Genomic DNA, 15,925 nt, shown 5'->3' with positions numbered 1-15,925 from the left:
GGAGTAGGAGTACAAACACAGTCGCTGTGAGAGAAAGAATAAGCTAAAGTGGCACCTGGAGCTGATGATGGAGAGGGACTTGAGTGCGTGGGTGAGCCAGGAGTCGGTCAGAGCCTCCACCTCTGCTCTGAGCTGCAGCCAGGCATCTCTTTTAGCAGGACCCAGCAGACCTGAAACATAGCAGCAGCAGAAGACTTCAGTAAATCCTCACACATGCATGGATAAAAAGAAGGAATGGTAAAGGAAAAACTTAGAAGCCATAAGCAAAGTAAAATAGAGTTAGACCCATATGTAGTCATTCTTATGTCAACCTTTAATGAAACATCACATATTGGCTTTGGTGTTGGTGTCGTCTATCCTCACACACTGAACGTGTGCTTAATAGTTTAATGACTTTTATTTGGCTGTACTGTATATTGTGCAAAGCTGGGACAACAGGGACCTCAATGGAGAGGTCTAAAATGTGTTTCAGAATAATTATGGATGGATGGATGGATGGATGGATAGATAGATATGGCTTCCAATTCCAGGATTAATCTCTTTTTGTCTTTAAATAATAGTTTCATAAATGTCTTTAGAAAAAGTTTCCTAAAACTCAGTTTTCAGCTATAACATCACCTTAACATTAGTATTTTGTAACTATTATACTCTGAAAATTGGCATAGTGCCATCAAGAGGTTTAAGGAAAACATTAACAGGACCTGTAGCAGAACTTTAATCTCATTTCACACCCATGCAGTTCTGGTAGATTATTTACAGCTTCAACTAACCAACACCTCCCCTCCTGTATCACCCTCTTATCTGTCCCTGGTGTCCAGCAGACTCCCGTCAGATTGGCTTACCCCCCACATTGTTTTTGTACGAGCTATACAACTCTTTGACTCGTCGGTAGCGGAAGGCCAGTTTCCTCATCCAGTCGACCCCGCCGCGGACACCCGTAGCCAGGCACAGGTTGGCGCTGGTTGCAGCTGCATGGAAGCCATCAGTTGCAAAACTGTAAGTACTGTCAATAATAATGATATGTTTTATTTGAAAAATCTGCTCTGGTAGACCAAAAAAGATTAAATGGTTATTTTTATTATTCAGTATTATAAACAGAATTGCCAATATGTATTTATAAGAATTCAATTCATTGCTTTAAAATAAAATATACACATTTTATTGTATTTTTTTTAATGAAATTATTAGTCAAATTCATTATTAACTTACTAAATATTGTCATTTGTGAATTCATTGCCTATGAAAAACAACAAATGAATAGGTCAACTCTTAACATTGTATAAACAAAATTGTGAAATGTAAAATTCTCACCTTAAGTCCTGGCCATTGTCATCTGATGATACATCATCAATATGTACCTGATCACACTCCTGTAAACACACAAATAACACAAAAATAAGATACATTTTATTGGTCCCATGCAGGGAAATTCAAGTGTTACTACTACTACAGCATGCTGTAGTAGCAAGAAACTTAATTTTTATTAATTCTTTTATTACAAAAATACTACATGCATTATGAAGTTCTATTATATAATCAAATGAAGATAGGGTACTAAATGCAACAACATAAATAGTAACTAGAAAGTTTATTGTGACAAAAACTGTCAAAAACAACAGTACATATATTGCATATTGTGGTTGCCAATGTATAAATGTATTAGCCAACGGTTAAAAAAAACAAACATACTGAGAGTTGTGCAACATCTACAGCGAGTGGTGTGTCGCATCATTTTACACCACTAGAGGGCGGTATTTAATTGAATGACAGCCTGGCTTAAAAAAAACCAAAAAACTTTAAAGTGCTTAATGTTGCGCTTTGCGCAAAATTTGAACACTGTGCAAGAAAAGCTCATTTCAACATGCCCTTGACAATGTCAAATATGTGTGTCAATCTGATATCCGTGTCTCACCTCCAGGTCATTAAAGAATAAGTGTGTGTCGGCCAAGTTGAAGATCATCTCTTCCATCCTCAGACCCAACGTTACTGCCATAGGAGGGTCCTAATGGAAAGGGAAGGTAACGTCGTAATTATAATCACGAAATCACCATGAAGACAAATTGTTGCCATTACTCTCTCCCAGTGACATTATGTCCTCCTGTCCTTTATTTAAGTTTTTCCACACCCCCTACTTCTTCCCAAATCACAAATCTGCCCCCCACCCCCCACATGTAGAGTTGGTTTGCTCCAGTCATCACAGCAGATGCTGACAGACAGGTTGCACTTGTTCTGTCCCATCAACATTCCTCATGCTTGGCGGGGGGGGGGCTGAGAGGAAGAGAGTGTGTCTTCATGTGTGTATTGCGGAGGGTAGGTACCCTCAAAGGGAGACACTGTGGAGTGCATGTGGTATGTGAATGGTTTGTGTGTGTGTGTGTGTGTGTGTGTATGTGTGAGTGTTTGGGAGAACGCAGTCTGCCCTGCCAGCCCGGGGCTCAGCTGCAAAAACCATCATCTGTGATAGGTCAGCAAGGGACGACAGCTTGCCGAGCGATTCGCTGACGCCGTCAAGCGACCAGAATAGAAAGAAACTAACATGAAAGGAGAGTGAAAGTGAGGCACACAGAGAGAGGGTGAGAGAGAGATAGTGCAAAAAAGCAGAGAGTGAGTACTCCATAAAGTTGAGAGACATGGTGTGTAGAGTTCTCCAAAACTTAACAGCTGCTAATAGTAATCGCAGCAATTGTCTGTATTTCTTTTCCTGCTTCCTTGTCAATCACAGAGACAAGAGGCACTTGAGTTTGCCTCTCAGGTAATGATTATGTTGGCTGCCTGCCAAAAGAGAGTAAAGTACATCAGTGTGTGTGTGTGTTTGTCGAAACACTCACAGCTGAGATGTGTAAATTGCCTTTGAGCACTTGGCCGTGCGCTGGGCTCCAGAAAGGCTGAGGTGGCTTTTTTTGTAATATTTTGCCAGACAAGTTCAATCAATCACAGAGAATTGCAAATATTACTTTGGCCTGGCAAGGCTAGCCTGAAACAATCCCACTCTCCACCTCCGCTGGTGCTGGAAACTCAACACTTCATGATGATGTGAACATTATCGCTGGTTATAATAACTGGTGTATTGTGAAATGAGGAGTGTGACGAGTGTGCATCTGTGTGAAAAAAGATGTGTATATGTTCGCTAAAAAGTGAAACATTTAGAGCACATATAGCCTCAATGCCTGTGTGAGAAGGGTACTTAGGCCTTGTGGTTGCTATGTCAACAATATAAACACTATTTTGGGCGAGGTGTGAACAGATACAGCTGCCACTATATTTCTCGAGGGCAGCAGCAGCAAATGAGGTGAAAAAATTGCTCTAAAAATTATTTTAAGGCAAATATTCTGACACGTAGCTTAGCTTTTTTCATGTGAATGCTAGTTTGTGCTTTATCACCAAACATGACATATCAGAGACTAGATAAAATCTAATTTGAGAGGTTGACAACATTGCATTCATTATTCTTTACCAAATCAGGAGAAATGCACAGCTTTCTCTACTCAAGCCAAGACTTAAATTGTGATTTTATCCTTTTCAGTATTTCTGTAGCAGAAAAACAATTCAAACCAAGCAGAATTAACCACAAGGCCGCATGTGTTCTCTTTCTCATACACACACACACACACAGACACAGCAATTTACAACTCACCAGGGCCTTTCTTATATCCATTAAATCCAAATTGCCAAACATTAAATTCCACAACTACAGAGCAACTAGGAAGTACATCAGTGCCCATAAACCCTATCTGTAAAACGCCTGGGCTCCTATTGCTGGCTCCAAATGATACGTGTGCGCGGTGCCAGCTTTTGTTTCACTGCCAAACAAGAATATCAGAACGGAATCTGCAGGCTGCAGAGTGGGATGCAAAGCCCGCGGGCTAGAGGCAGGCTGGTGGCTACTCTGGTGCCCACAGGAAACGACATCACCCAATAAAAATCTGTAGCCTTGGCCACATATGATGATCCCAGATCAGAGCCAAGAACTATTCAAATAAAGGGAACTATAAACAGTGTAGCCGTTATGTGAGAAGGCAAGACCACCAAACAAGTTCACAATGAAGATTGGAATAAACATCAGTTCGAGTAAGAAATAAGCATGTTGAATTATGATTAAACTAATGTAAGCATGAACAATTATGAATGGCTTTTAAATGTATTCTTAATATGTAGTACATTTATTTATGCACATGGTCATCATCATAAAATGACCATAATATTCCTGAAGTGGTTGATGTAATATTAGGAATACACTAAGGAAAAGTGAGTTTTTTTCCCCCCCAAATGGTGTACTCGTTGTCAGTTGCATTTAATTAAAGACTGGAATAAAAAAAGTAAAATTTACAGATGAACAAGTCCTGTCAAAGTAAGGGCATGGGTTTAGTTTCATTGGTGTGGGGGTCGAAGGAATTGATTAAAACAAATTTTTTTGATTCTAGTTGCATTACTATATCATCAATGCACTTTCCCTACTTGAACTAACATTCAGTTTCATTGGTAGATAATCTTGTATTTGCATCTTTACTAAATACTACATTTTTCTTTACTGCCTTATTTTTTACTGATATTCAATTGTAGCAACTTCTTAGGAAATTATTAACTTTTAGGACTGTATTAACTCAATCAATATAGAAAACATAACCAGGAGGTGGAAAATCTTGCACCTCTTCCTGACAGGCCAAGTACAGTCCCAACAACCTCCACCAATCAGAGGGCAAGGTAGCCTCTATGTAGCCTGATAGGCCAAGCCCGGGGCAAAATAGTCCACAGAGGCCTCGCTGCAGGAATACTTGTAAGGCTTATTGAGAGGTTGATGCTACAGTTATATATCCAGCGTTTGGCCAATTGCGGTAATTTCTAAAAAGGTGGAGCAAAGTATGAAGATCAATCACCCTTCATTTAAACAAAATCGGACCCGTGTTGTCCCAGCTGCAACCTGGGATTCCACTTTGGCAGACAGAAAGAAAATGGATGGATGACTGACAGTACAGGACGGGTAAAGGAATTAAAACACAATAAACAGACAACCAGTGTAGGCAACGTGACAATCTCACCTTGCCATATTTCTGTGCGTAGGAGCCTGTGAGCAGAGAGTGGAAGACAATGATTGTCTCGTCCAGGTCCCACACAAACACCCTCTGGTGAAAAAAAAGTAAGACAATGAGAGACGCGTCATGTTTTTAGCCCATATGTGCATTCATGCTCAACTGGACAGTGACATGGGTGGTCCTGCTCTCTATCATCCTCTCCTCTGTTGTATTTTGAGACTTCAAAGGGAATACCACATATCCATTGAGATTCAAATGGAATATTCAGTCAGTATTATATGTGACCTGTCAGTGGGGTTTTTTTGGTCCCTTACCTCTAGGTCACTATCAGGGGGAGGGGAGGGATTGTTCTTGCGGCCCCTTCCCCGAGTCTTGGACCCCCCGCTCCGGCAGGCTCGGTCATCCAGCTCTTTGATGGGCGTGGTGGGGCTCTGCACTGTATCAAAGTCCCCTGAGAGTGTATGCAAACAAAGACAGGGCTAAGTATTTTATATTCACAATAACTGCACAAGCGATCCCAAACTATATTCGCTGCATTAAAGCAACAGTAATGACTTAGTTTGAGCTGATCCCACAGGTGTTCTGGAGTTGTATCCACTTCAGGAAAAGCAATAACTCAGACTTTGTACAGTAATAAGCCATCTTGTCAGGTTTAATAATTCAAGATAATTGGCACAACAGAAAAGACTATGAAAGAACCTAAACAAAATTACCACTGGTATTCTGACTGATTCATGATAACATGAAATGTAAGGATTTAACGGAGGAGGGGAAGGATGGAACTGTGCAATAAATTTGAAAAACTAGGTAATGTGATGCTTCTTTCAAAGATACTGTACATACAAAATTCTGCAGGACCATACAGGAGCGCACACACATTCTTGTGCGCACAGACACACACACCCTTCTAATGCCATATGCTCCCACTGCTGTGTGGTAACTAGAACCAGACTCTAAGCTTCGGCCCTCATATTGTTATGTCTCAATCAGGGAGAGAGCGAAAGACAGAGAGAGGGGGTGGATAAAGACACAAAGAGCATGTGAGCGACAAAAAAAACCCAGATACCAACTGAGAAGAGAAATAGTGAGAAAAGCAGCCAGAGGAAAAGTGCCAGTGACAGGAAAAAATGATAAGCTCCTTTAATCAGGCTTCATGAATTACAGCCAAGATAAACCAAAGAAAAATGTGAAAAAAAAAGAAACAGAAAATTGAATTCCAAGCCATATTTCTGCTCGTTCTTATTTTGTCTTCTCCTCTCTTTTCTTTGACTTGCCTATAAAAGTGCTGTATTTAACATAAATTCACTCTAATCAAAGTCTCTGAGGCTAATGTAAACACAAGCTGATTCTCCAATTAGCAAGTGTGATGCCAGGTAGCTATGGCTACAGTCTGAAGGTACTTCCTGTGCTTCATCATGGCTTAAAGAGGGTTTTGAACTTGGATACCCAAACTGTGGTATTTTTCTACTGGAAACAAGATTATGGAACCAGTATTAAAGAGCAGTAAAAAAAAAGAAATCTGACATTTGTTTGCATATTTTTGAAGTTAGAAGTGTGGTGGAGTGTTGTTGATTAGGCTGGTGTGTTTCCTTTTTAATACAAACCTGGGTGAAGTTCAGCAGCCTGTCCAGTCATGGCAGGGGCCGGGTCTTGCAGTTGGTAGGCTGCCGTGGAGCCTGTGCCATCCAAGCTGTTGGAGGTCATATAAGTCCCATAATTGGAGGGGGAATAATACTGGGCATACTGGTTTTGGCCAAACGTCGTATATGAGGGATAATCCTGCAGAGAATAACATGAAATATGAGCACACAAAGACAAAGAACACAGACAAAAAGACCAAAAACAGGAAGGGAAAAAATGGAAAATTTCTGGAAATTATCAGACTGACTTTTGAAGATTTTACAAGTGTTTCCTCTTATTTCACTAATCTTTTATTCCCTCCATTCTGTGTTTTATATATCCAAAACAATTAAAACCTTGTGTTGCTGCTTTTTACTGACCCGGTGGAGATGGGCACTTTTATGAGTCAGCTCTCTAAACCTGTCACTACGTCCATCTCTACAAGTCCTTATAAACTGGAGAGCACACCACATGAATGCCCACGCACGCACACCGCACACACACACACACACACACACACACACACACACACACACACACAGTTGGTGTGTAGTCAGCAATGTGTGTACATATTCACACATACTATATACACACAGACTTGCTTTCTATCAGTCTCTCTCTCACTTTCCTTGTCTTGCTTGCTTTCTCTTTTTCTGTTAAACTCATACACACATACACACACTATGTTCCCCTTAATCCACCCCCACAAGCCAAACCTTGACTTTCTTCCTGTAAACAGTTACATCTATCATACTGGGACATTAAAATCCCCCTTTAAGCATTTTACTACCGCAGTACAATTCATCATATGGACATAGAGAAATATTCAGAACAAAACACTCTTTCACAAAGACTAATTGTCTGTTTCTCTCCAAAGTTTGCCCCTGTTGCAAGGTCACAGTGTAATTAGATTTTATTTCTTGAGGCGGCCCTCAACGAGGAAAGTTGTGTGGGAGCGTGACTGTAAAACCGCTTCTGGTCTCAAATGCTATCACAACTGTGCCATACAATATCCTCATCTTTAATTTGAGACTTCATAATGAGGCAAATTACATTGACAACCACTCAGAGCAAACAAGTAGCATGGTTGATCTGCTCTGGCAAGAACTCCCTTAGGAAATGGGTTTTCTTATTGGCCTGGGGAAATGCATGTTACTTAAGCTAACTTTCAGCTGGACTGTAGCAGCAGTCCAGGTTCAATATATAGACACTGAGGTACCTGCTGAGTGGCAGTGTAGTTGGCGGGGTTGGACACTGAGTTGTTGGTGGCGTAGAGGCCTGAGGAAGGAGTGAAACTGGAACCTTGGGAGAAAAAGAAGCAGAGAATTAGAAAGAGAAGAAAAATGGACACAGAAAAGTTTTACACACTTAAACTGTGTTCAGTGTCATAGCACGTTGAAAAGGCAAGATTATTTTTGTCACCTATTTTCAGCAATAATCTAAAATACTGAGAATATTTGCCTATTTTTTTAACAGGAAAAGAATGTGTGATTATGTTATTAAACTGAGGTGTTTGATGGACTGACCTGGCATCTGATAGGGTGAATATGCAGTCTGTCCGGGCTGGGGTGTGGTGAAGCCAGGGCTATAGCTGAGACCTGTCTGCAGAGGAGACTGACTCTGAGCGAGGCCGCTCTCTGTCTTAATGCCCGGCAGCATCACACCGAGGTCTGTCGCAAGAAAAAAAATGGGCAAATTATCACACTGTCTTTGCATATGTTTGTTTTGTTGTAAGTACATATTTTAGGCTATCATCAATGTTTAAATTCTGTTGTTGTTCTGGCTTAACTTGCACTAAGTTACACTTACAGTACGTCACCCTTTGGTTTCTTTGGTATCTCACTATGTCATGACTTTTAGTGAGGAAATATTTCTTAACTTTCTTGTCAGCTTTTACTTTTCTTCAGTATGTTTTCAGTATGTTTAAATGACATCTTTAGGCCTTCTGAGTACAAGATTTGTTTGCTCACTAATTATATAGCCAATCATGCCAGTCATCCAATCAAAAAACTAGAGAAAACGTAATCTAATGTGCACTTCTTTTCTTTTTCCTATAACTTAATTTGGATTCTGTGGTTTTGCCCATGTATAATCACACAAAAAAAATGTTCTCCTCTCTAAAACTATCCCACTAAGGTTCGTTCTGTTTTTTTTTTTTACTTCTTCTACTTCTCACACTTCTTAGGGTGGGCTACACAATAAGCCCCTGCTTAAATGTGTTAGTTAATCTGTCTTTGTAAGTGTGTGTTTATTAATACCATAGGTGGACAGTCCGTATGCCTGTCCTGTTTGGGAGTAAGCCGTGTAGACGGTCGACTGCTGCATGCTGCTGAACTGAGGCTGACCGGCGTATGTCGGCATGGGAGGGGCTGCCGGTGTGGAGAGAATGTGAGGGTAGGGCCTGGACAGGAAAGGAATGACAGGTGAGAAAAGGACAATAAGGGTGAAAATGACTGAAGTTGTATGACTGAATATTTAGTAGCTGTTTTTTTAGTAATACAGGAGAAACTATGCTGAGAAGGATTCTTAGAAAGCAGCTTCTGTTGTGTAAAAAATCAGACTTACTTTGATGGGTACAAGGGAGGGGAGTACTGGTGGGCTGAACGAGGGCTGTACCCGCTGCTGGTGATTACTAAAAACAGCACAATAATCAAAAACAACAAGGCGACGCTTGGTTATGAATGGTGTCAACTCAAATCTTCTGTTTCCTTTCACATTTAACAAAACCACTGCTGAACAGCACAATTCAAGGCCTCTGGCTTGTCTGACTTGAAATGCTGTTCCAGTAAACATAATTTGAAGCATTTTGAATGGAGAGAAGCCAAGTCCCCCCCTTTAGAGAGCACCATAGTCCATGAAACCCTTACAGCGGGCCTCATAGTAAAACACAATGTCTGTTTGTGGTCATTGAGATGTCAGAACTCAATACTGACAAACACCCCGCTGATTCTAAACCCTCACTGTGTGCGTTGCTTAATGGTTTTGTGTATTCGTGTGTGTGTGTGTGTGTTTTGTGGCGCGAAGGAGTATGGGGTCGTGTGCGAGTCTAAAAAAAGGCAAGTGTAAAAATGTCTCTCCCTCTCTCTCATCCCCCTGCCAGCCTTTGATGACGCAATCCAAGGACAGGCAATACTTCATGGGATTAAAGCTTTCAGCGGGCCTACCACTGAGCTGAAACGGATGATTGTGTTTTTGTGTGCATCTAAGAAAACAGAGCTGACTAGCATGGAGACATGGGAGTTTGTTTTATTTTTCTTCTAGATGAGAAAATTGTACATGAGTGCATGTCTGTGGGCAGATGCATGTGTTACCTGAGCCTGCGTATGTATCCAATACTGTGTCGCCTGTCGTAGTGACTGTATCGCTGTTGTTCATGGGCTCTGTTTTCACTTAAGGAAGATGGAAAAGATCAGTGTTAGAGTAGGCCAGTAAGGCAGTACAATCACAAACACACACAAAGAAAACCTTACTAAGTAAATAGCAGGAAACTACCATGCAGTTCCAGTGTGGGAGCAAATGCTGTGTGCAGGGTTCCCACTATAATTTATATATAATTCTACAGCTTTTAAATTACTTTCTATATCCAAGTCAAAACAACGTCGGGTTTCTTTGGCAAAATCCCCTGACATTTGCTCACTTCCCCAGCAAATTCATCAAATTCCCCTACTTTTTTATAAATTTGTTGACTGGTGAGAACCCTGCAGATATGTAACAACTCCACACACGCTGTGATAAACTCACAATGGGATCCAAAGAGCAGGGAACACTGCACAGCAAATGAAAATCACTGCAATTCTGGCACAAAAAAACATCACATCCAGGACCAGCCTAAGCTATAGAAATCCATTCCTTTTGCATTTAAGGTAATAATGTATAACTTCTGGCCTTGGATTCACACACATGCACCTCTGTACCATAGTCCTTGGAGCCCGGCGCAGGGGGCGGGCTGCTGCAGCCCAACAGCCAATCAGCCGTGTTTAGAACTGTCATGTTTTCACCTAAAGGGGTGCAAGGTGGGAAGGTGGTGAGGATGCGACGCACTGAGAACCAGACGCCATACTGTAAAAGGTATTTTTAAAGAAATAGTTTATGCTGAGAGTTACACCAGAGGGTCAACTCCACTCTCATGTCTTTATGGTAAATATGAGGCTAGAGCCTGGAGATGTTTATCTTAGCTTAGCATCAAAACTGCACAGCTCTATCCAAAAGGTCAAACGTCGGCCTGGCAGCACCTCTGAAGCTTATCACACATCATCCCCATGAGAATTCCAGACAGCCAGCAAAGACTACAGGAAGTCATTTTGGCCCAAAAATAGTAAAACCTTATTCCTTTTTCACTTTGTTTTTTTTTTCAGATTAAACCATCGTGTTATACTGTGTTAATTGTGAGGTGCTGGTAAATTTGGACGTAGCCAGGTTAGCTGTTCACCCTGTTTCCAGTCTTTATGCTAAGCTAAAGCAAATTGTCTCTTGGCGTTAGCTTAATATTTAAACCTGCAATAAATATTTTTTTCACCAATTGGCAGCAGTGGACAAAAAAGCTGGAAACACAACATATAGGTACGATATGACGTTGAAATGGCAGACTTTGTTAAGTATACAAGCAACATCATCATTCATTTGATGACATATTTCTAGCCCCCGATAAATGTTAGTCCAATATTCACTCTGCTTTTAGCTCTGTTTGCTCTCTTCCAACTCCTGGGGGAATTATATGGCTCTTTAGCTGGTAAATGCTCCGTTATGTTTACCAGCAATTCGCCAACTTTGTCTGTCTGTGATTTGGTGCTGGGCAGGTAGAACAGTGGGGTTTAAGAGCTTTTTTACTGAAAACAGCTGCCTGCTCAGGCTGGAAACTGTGCTGATGAGAGTGAAAAAAAAACAGGAAAGTTGTGGGCCGTAAAACCAATTCAATGGGCAGAAAGACGCAGAAATGCTCCGTCATCGTCGTATTATCTGCAAATTAGTCACAATGAGTGATACCTTTCGCCTTTCTCAAGTAGTCATGTGAGCCATGGTTCATATGAAAAATAATGATTGTAGTGGCTTTAACAGAGATATGAGAGCGATATCAATTCTTTCTTTTCTCTCAACACAGCAAAAAAGCTTAAATCCCCAATTTTAGAGAGAAGAGAAGCACGCTTTTTAACCACCTTAACATCCTACGTGATGTTTTTCAATTACTTTTCTTCCTTCTCTCTGAACATGATTAAAACTCATCATCAGAGAGCCATCTGAGAACTCCATTTAATACAGGACAACATTATTAATCCCCTTGGGGAGCAATACAACCCATCAGACAAGCCCTGATGAAGACAAACGAGTTGCTATAGAGATGGCCCGTGGGCCCGAGCCCTAGCTGATGTCAGGTGAGGGGAATGTTGGGTATGTAGTTTGTTTTGGCTGTCAGCGTGTAGTCCCAGCTCTGTCTGCTTAAACCATTAACTGTGAGCTCATCAAAAATGATTTAATGTGCTCTAATATGGTCTGAGTTTGCTGTTAAGTCCACTCTGAGCACGGCTATTTCTGTGACTCCATGTGTTGACACATCATGTTGACTAAAATGCTGTATCTCACTTTTTCCATTACATTACTATTAAAAGTGGTTTCCATTGCCTGTTAAATCAGCAATAGATCAAAGGATCGCCCTCAACAAAAGCACTTACATGCAGTGTTGCTACATCAAACTACTCTGTCAAAAATGATTGCAGGGGACAGAAAACGAGAGAGGGGAGATCAAGGGTGAAAGAAGTAAAAGATGAGAAGACATATGGACAGAGGAAAAGAAAAAGAAGAAAAAGAAAGGGGGAAGAAAGACTGAGCTCGCTGGTGTTGACATCTAAAAGAGCGGTGATGCTTTAATGCTCTTGTAGAGGAAATAGTTTCCAGTGGGATTTTGGGCTTGCACTCATATACAGTCAAGCACGCACGCACGCACGCACGCACGCACGCACGCACACACGCACGCACACACACACACTCTTACTTTGCCAAGCGGTTAGCGGAGGAGCGCAGAAGTGCTTCACTGTGTGTTTACACACATTCTCCAGTGGTTTACTCAAGTCCTCATGCCAGCATGGGGTGTGTGTGTGCGCGTTGTCTATGCGCGCGTTTGCATGTGCACGTCTCCTTCCATCTATAAATTCCTCAAAAAGTACTTATCTCTGCATGATGAAAATCTTCCTGACTGATGATTTTGCAATAGATTTCATTTCATTTCTTTCTACACTTGGCCTAAAGCGATTTACAATACACACAGTCAACCTACCTAGCAAGAGCTAGATCTCATTAAAAAAATTTTTAAGTGCATCTCCTCCAAACAAACAACAAACAGCATTTTACAGTACAGGTGCTTAGACTTGAAATATATTCTTATTTAGTTTAAGAAATGAGATGCTTATATGATGTGTCCACGTGTAGTCTGAACAGTGGGTTTTCATAATGACTGATGTCCTGACTTCAAAGAGATCATTCACTCTTTTACTCGCCTTCATTTCAGATGAAAACACGTAGCACTAGAAGGAATAATAATAATAACCATTTGACATTTTGGGAAATACGCTAATTTGCTTTGTTGCCAAGAGTTAGATGAGAAGATCGATACCACTCTCCTGCCTGTATGGTAATTATGAAGCTCCAGTCAGCAGCCTGTTAGCTTAGCTTTTTTTTTTACATTTGGACAGAGACAAGCTAGCTGTTTTCCGCTGTTTACAGTCTTTGTGCTATTCTAACCTAATTGGCTAGTGGCTGGAGATTCATGTTTATTTCATGTTTCTTCATTTAACATCTAAAGTTAATAATTACATTTCCCAAAATGTTAAACTATTCTTTCAAGTTGGATGTGCGCAATTTTAGGATTAGGAAATAGAATTGACCTAAAAGACACCATGATAAAAAAAAAAAAATCAGGGTAAAAACAATTATTTCTACTCTTTGTACATAGACACAACTGCCTATTCATTACTGCAGCACCAAGCACGTTCTGCCTTCTCACCTCCTGTTCCATTGGTGGTGATGGAGGGGCTGCCAAGGTTGTTCTTGTCTAGCTTGGAGCCCGTCGAATCTCCACCTCCCACACGGTTATGAGGACTGGCTAGGTCCTGCATTTCCATAGACCTACAGGAGGAAGGAGGGAGGGGGAGAGAAATGAGACGAACTGCAATTTTTGAATGAATAACAGATCAACAGCAATATGCTCTCACAGCTGGGAATCTCCCGCCTTTATATATTATGTTAAGATCTCACTGAACACATTCAATGACATACCACACAGAAACCACACACTCGCATACAGTCATAAACTTCATGCTTCTTCGTACCAGTTAGCTTACATGAGCATGTGTTCAGAGGCGTTAGACATTGTCTGCGGGCCTGCTGGCTCTTTTATAGAGTGTGTGTTTCTGTGTGTGTACTTCTGGGCTCCAATACAAACCCACAGCCTGCCAACATGTTTTAGTTTTACAATGTGTTCCACATGCATGGATGTGACAAACCAGCACACAAGGTGGTAATAGTAGTGTGTGTGTGTGTGTGTGTGTGTGTGTGTGTGTGTGTGTGTGTGTGTGTGGAGGGTTAACAGAATGAAGATGCATATTTATGGTGGAGTAGAAGTCTGCCGTACATATAAAATATCAGTGTTTTCGTCTATTTGGATCCCTATTAGTTGTTACTGTGGCTATACTGTGGTCCATAACCCCAGGTGAGAGGTATAAGTTTTTAATAAATGTTCATGTATGCACAAGTACGAAAAGCAACATAAAACACTTGCTTATGACTCTTCAACAGTGCCGCCACAAACGCACACTTTGACATGTCATAGTTTAATGTTGAGTCAGTGTGTGTGTGGACAGTGCCTCATATGAACGTGTGTGTGTGTGTGTGTGTGTGTGTGTGTGTGTGTGTGTGTGTGAGTGTGACTGAGAGGCCTGACTCACGCTGCCCGCAGGTTGGTCACACTTGCGCTTTTGTGTGAGACATCAAAGTGAGAAATGACAGAGATGGAGGGAGAATTAAACAAATGCGGGCTGCTGTTCCACCACTCTGTGTGTGCATGTGCGTGTACTAAAAGAGAGTGTGTACGGTACATCTGTGTGCGCGGTCTGGAAGAAGGCCATCTCAATGCTATGGGCAGATAGCATCGCCACACATGACTGCAACCCACAGCCAGACTGACAGGTATAAACATAAAGCTTTCAGCAGATGAGAAAGATGCAGCTTAAGGGTGCAAAAGACAGAACGTACGAAAGATAAACACTCTAAGTCAACTCTCTCTGTCAACTCTTAATTTTTTTCTATTTACAGCTAAACATCCATTCTGCTCTTCTGTACATTTGGAACTAAAAACAGTGATCACCGTTTTAACATCAACGCTCAGTGGTGGATGAGATATTGAGCCAAGCCCCAACTCTAAACAAAAGCCTAAAATATCTCTGCTCTACATGGCAGTAACAGCTAAGAACTATCACAGATTATGGTGCTTTTTCACTTTTCTCTCTCTTTCTCTCTCATGTGTGCTTCAACACTCTTCATCCATCCTTTTCTTTTGTCTGTCAACGGCAGGAAATGATTCGGTCTCCCCTCCTTGTCCTTTTTTTCCCCCCTTTTCCCCTCTGTTTCGCTCCTCTCGGGAGGCGATGGCAGGAGTTGGTGTTTCATAAACTCTTTTCTGGTTTTCACATTATGTCTGGTCATTCAAAAACTATGCTGCATCTCAGTGCAAAGTACAATGTATAGTGTGTTATGTAAAATAAACAGTTTTAGGGCCGGCAACTAACGTTTGTTTTTATATTTGATTCACCTCCTATAATTTTTTAATGAGTTGATTAATCTTTTAGTGCGTGAAAGCCAGCCAGGCATCACAACTTCCCGGAGCTCACAGTGACCTCTTTAAATGTCTTGTTTTCTCCAAACCAAAAGATATTGAAAGATGACAAAGAAAAGCAGCGAATCCTCTCATTTGAGAAGCTAGATCCCCCAAAAAAATTGGTTTAAAAAAATTGTAGTTGATAAATAGTTGCAAATTATTTTCCTGTCAATTGACTAATTAACTGACAGTTCAGCTCTAAATAAATGACTGTGTGTACAGCATGTTCCCTTGTCCTTTATTTGGATCAGTATATCTTTTCCTCTGTGTGTGTGTGTGTGCGCGCGAGTGTGTGTCTGACTGAGGTCTTGGCAAAGTATTGATGACCTCATCACAGCTTGCAACTGCAGTGAAACCTCACCTCTCTGCACCATGACCAGAGAACTAGGACACACACACACACACACACACA

General features: G+C 41.1%; 1 protein-coding gene across 6 annotated transcripts in view; it reads right to left on the bottom strand.

Moving 5' to 3' along the window:
* The window catches only part of eya4 (EYA transcriptional coactivator and phosphatase 4), a 44,589-nt gene that overhangs the window by 4,834 nt on the left and 23,830 nt on the right, over nucleotides 1-15,925 (bottom strand). For 3 of the 6 annotated variants that reach the window (XM_046060444.1, XM_046060445.1, XM_046060447.1), the window contains 14 exons: nucleotides 13,645-13,766; nucleotides 10,565-10,648; nucleotides 9,962-10,039; nucleotides 9,216-9,282; nucleotides 8,909-9,051; nucleotides 8,177-8,320; nucleotides 7,870-7,952; nucleotides 6,635-6,809; nucleotides 5,345-5,481; nucleotides 5,037-5,120; nucleotides 1,913-2,002; nucleotides 1,312-1,370; nucleotides 843-1,003; nucleotides 56-170 (listed from right to left, as the gene is read on the bottom strand). In XM_046060444.1, coding sequence (XP_045916400.1) covers nucleotides 56-170; nucleotides 843-1,003; nucleotides 1,312-1,370; nucleotides 1,913-2,002; nucleotides 5,037-5,120; nucleotides 5,345-5,481; nucleotides 6,635-6,809; nucleotides 7,870-7,952; nucleotides 8,177-8,320; nucleotides 8,909-9,051; nucleotides 9,216-9,282; nucleotides 9,962-10,039; nucleotides 10,565-10,648; nucleotides 13,645-13,766 — 1,542 coding nt within the window. The remainder of the gene's footprint in view (nucleotides 1-55; nucleotides 171-842; nucleotides 1,004-1,311; nucleotides 1,371-1,912; nucleotides 2,003-5,036; nucleotides 5,121-5,344; nucleotides 5,482-6,634; nucleotides 6,810-7,869; nucleotides 7,953-8,176; nucleotides 8,321-8,908; nucleotides 9,052-9,215; nucleotides 9,283-9,961; nucleotides 10,040-10,564; nucleotides 10,649-13,644; nucleotides 13,767-15,925) is intronic. The other 3 variants (XM_046060448.1, XM_046060449.1, XM_046060446.1) reach the window with 2 other exon arrangements.

This window comes from Micropterus dolomieu, linkage group LG10 (genome assembly GCF_021292245.1).
Source record: "Micropterus dolomieu isolate WLL.071019.BEF.003 ecotype Adirondacks linkage group LG10, ASM2129224v1, whole genome shotgun sequence".
Lineage (NCBI taxonomy): Eukaryota > Metazoa > Chordata > Actinopteri > Centrarchiformes > Centrarchidae > Micropterus > Micropterus dolomieu.
The sequence above is the reverse complement of the archived record's forward strand: the minus strand, read 5'-3'. Positions and strand labels throughout refer to the sequence as shown.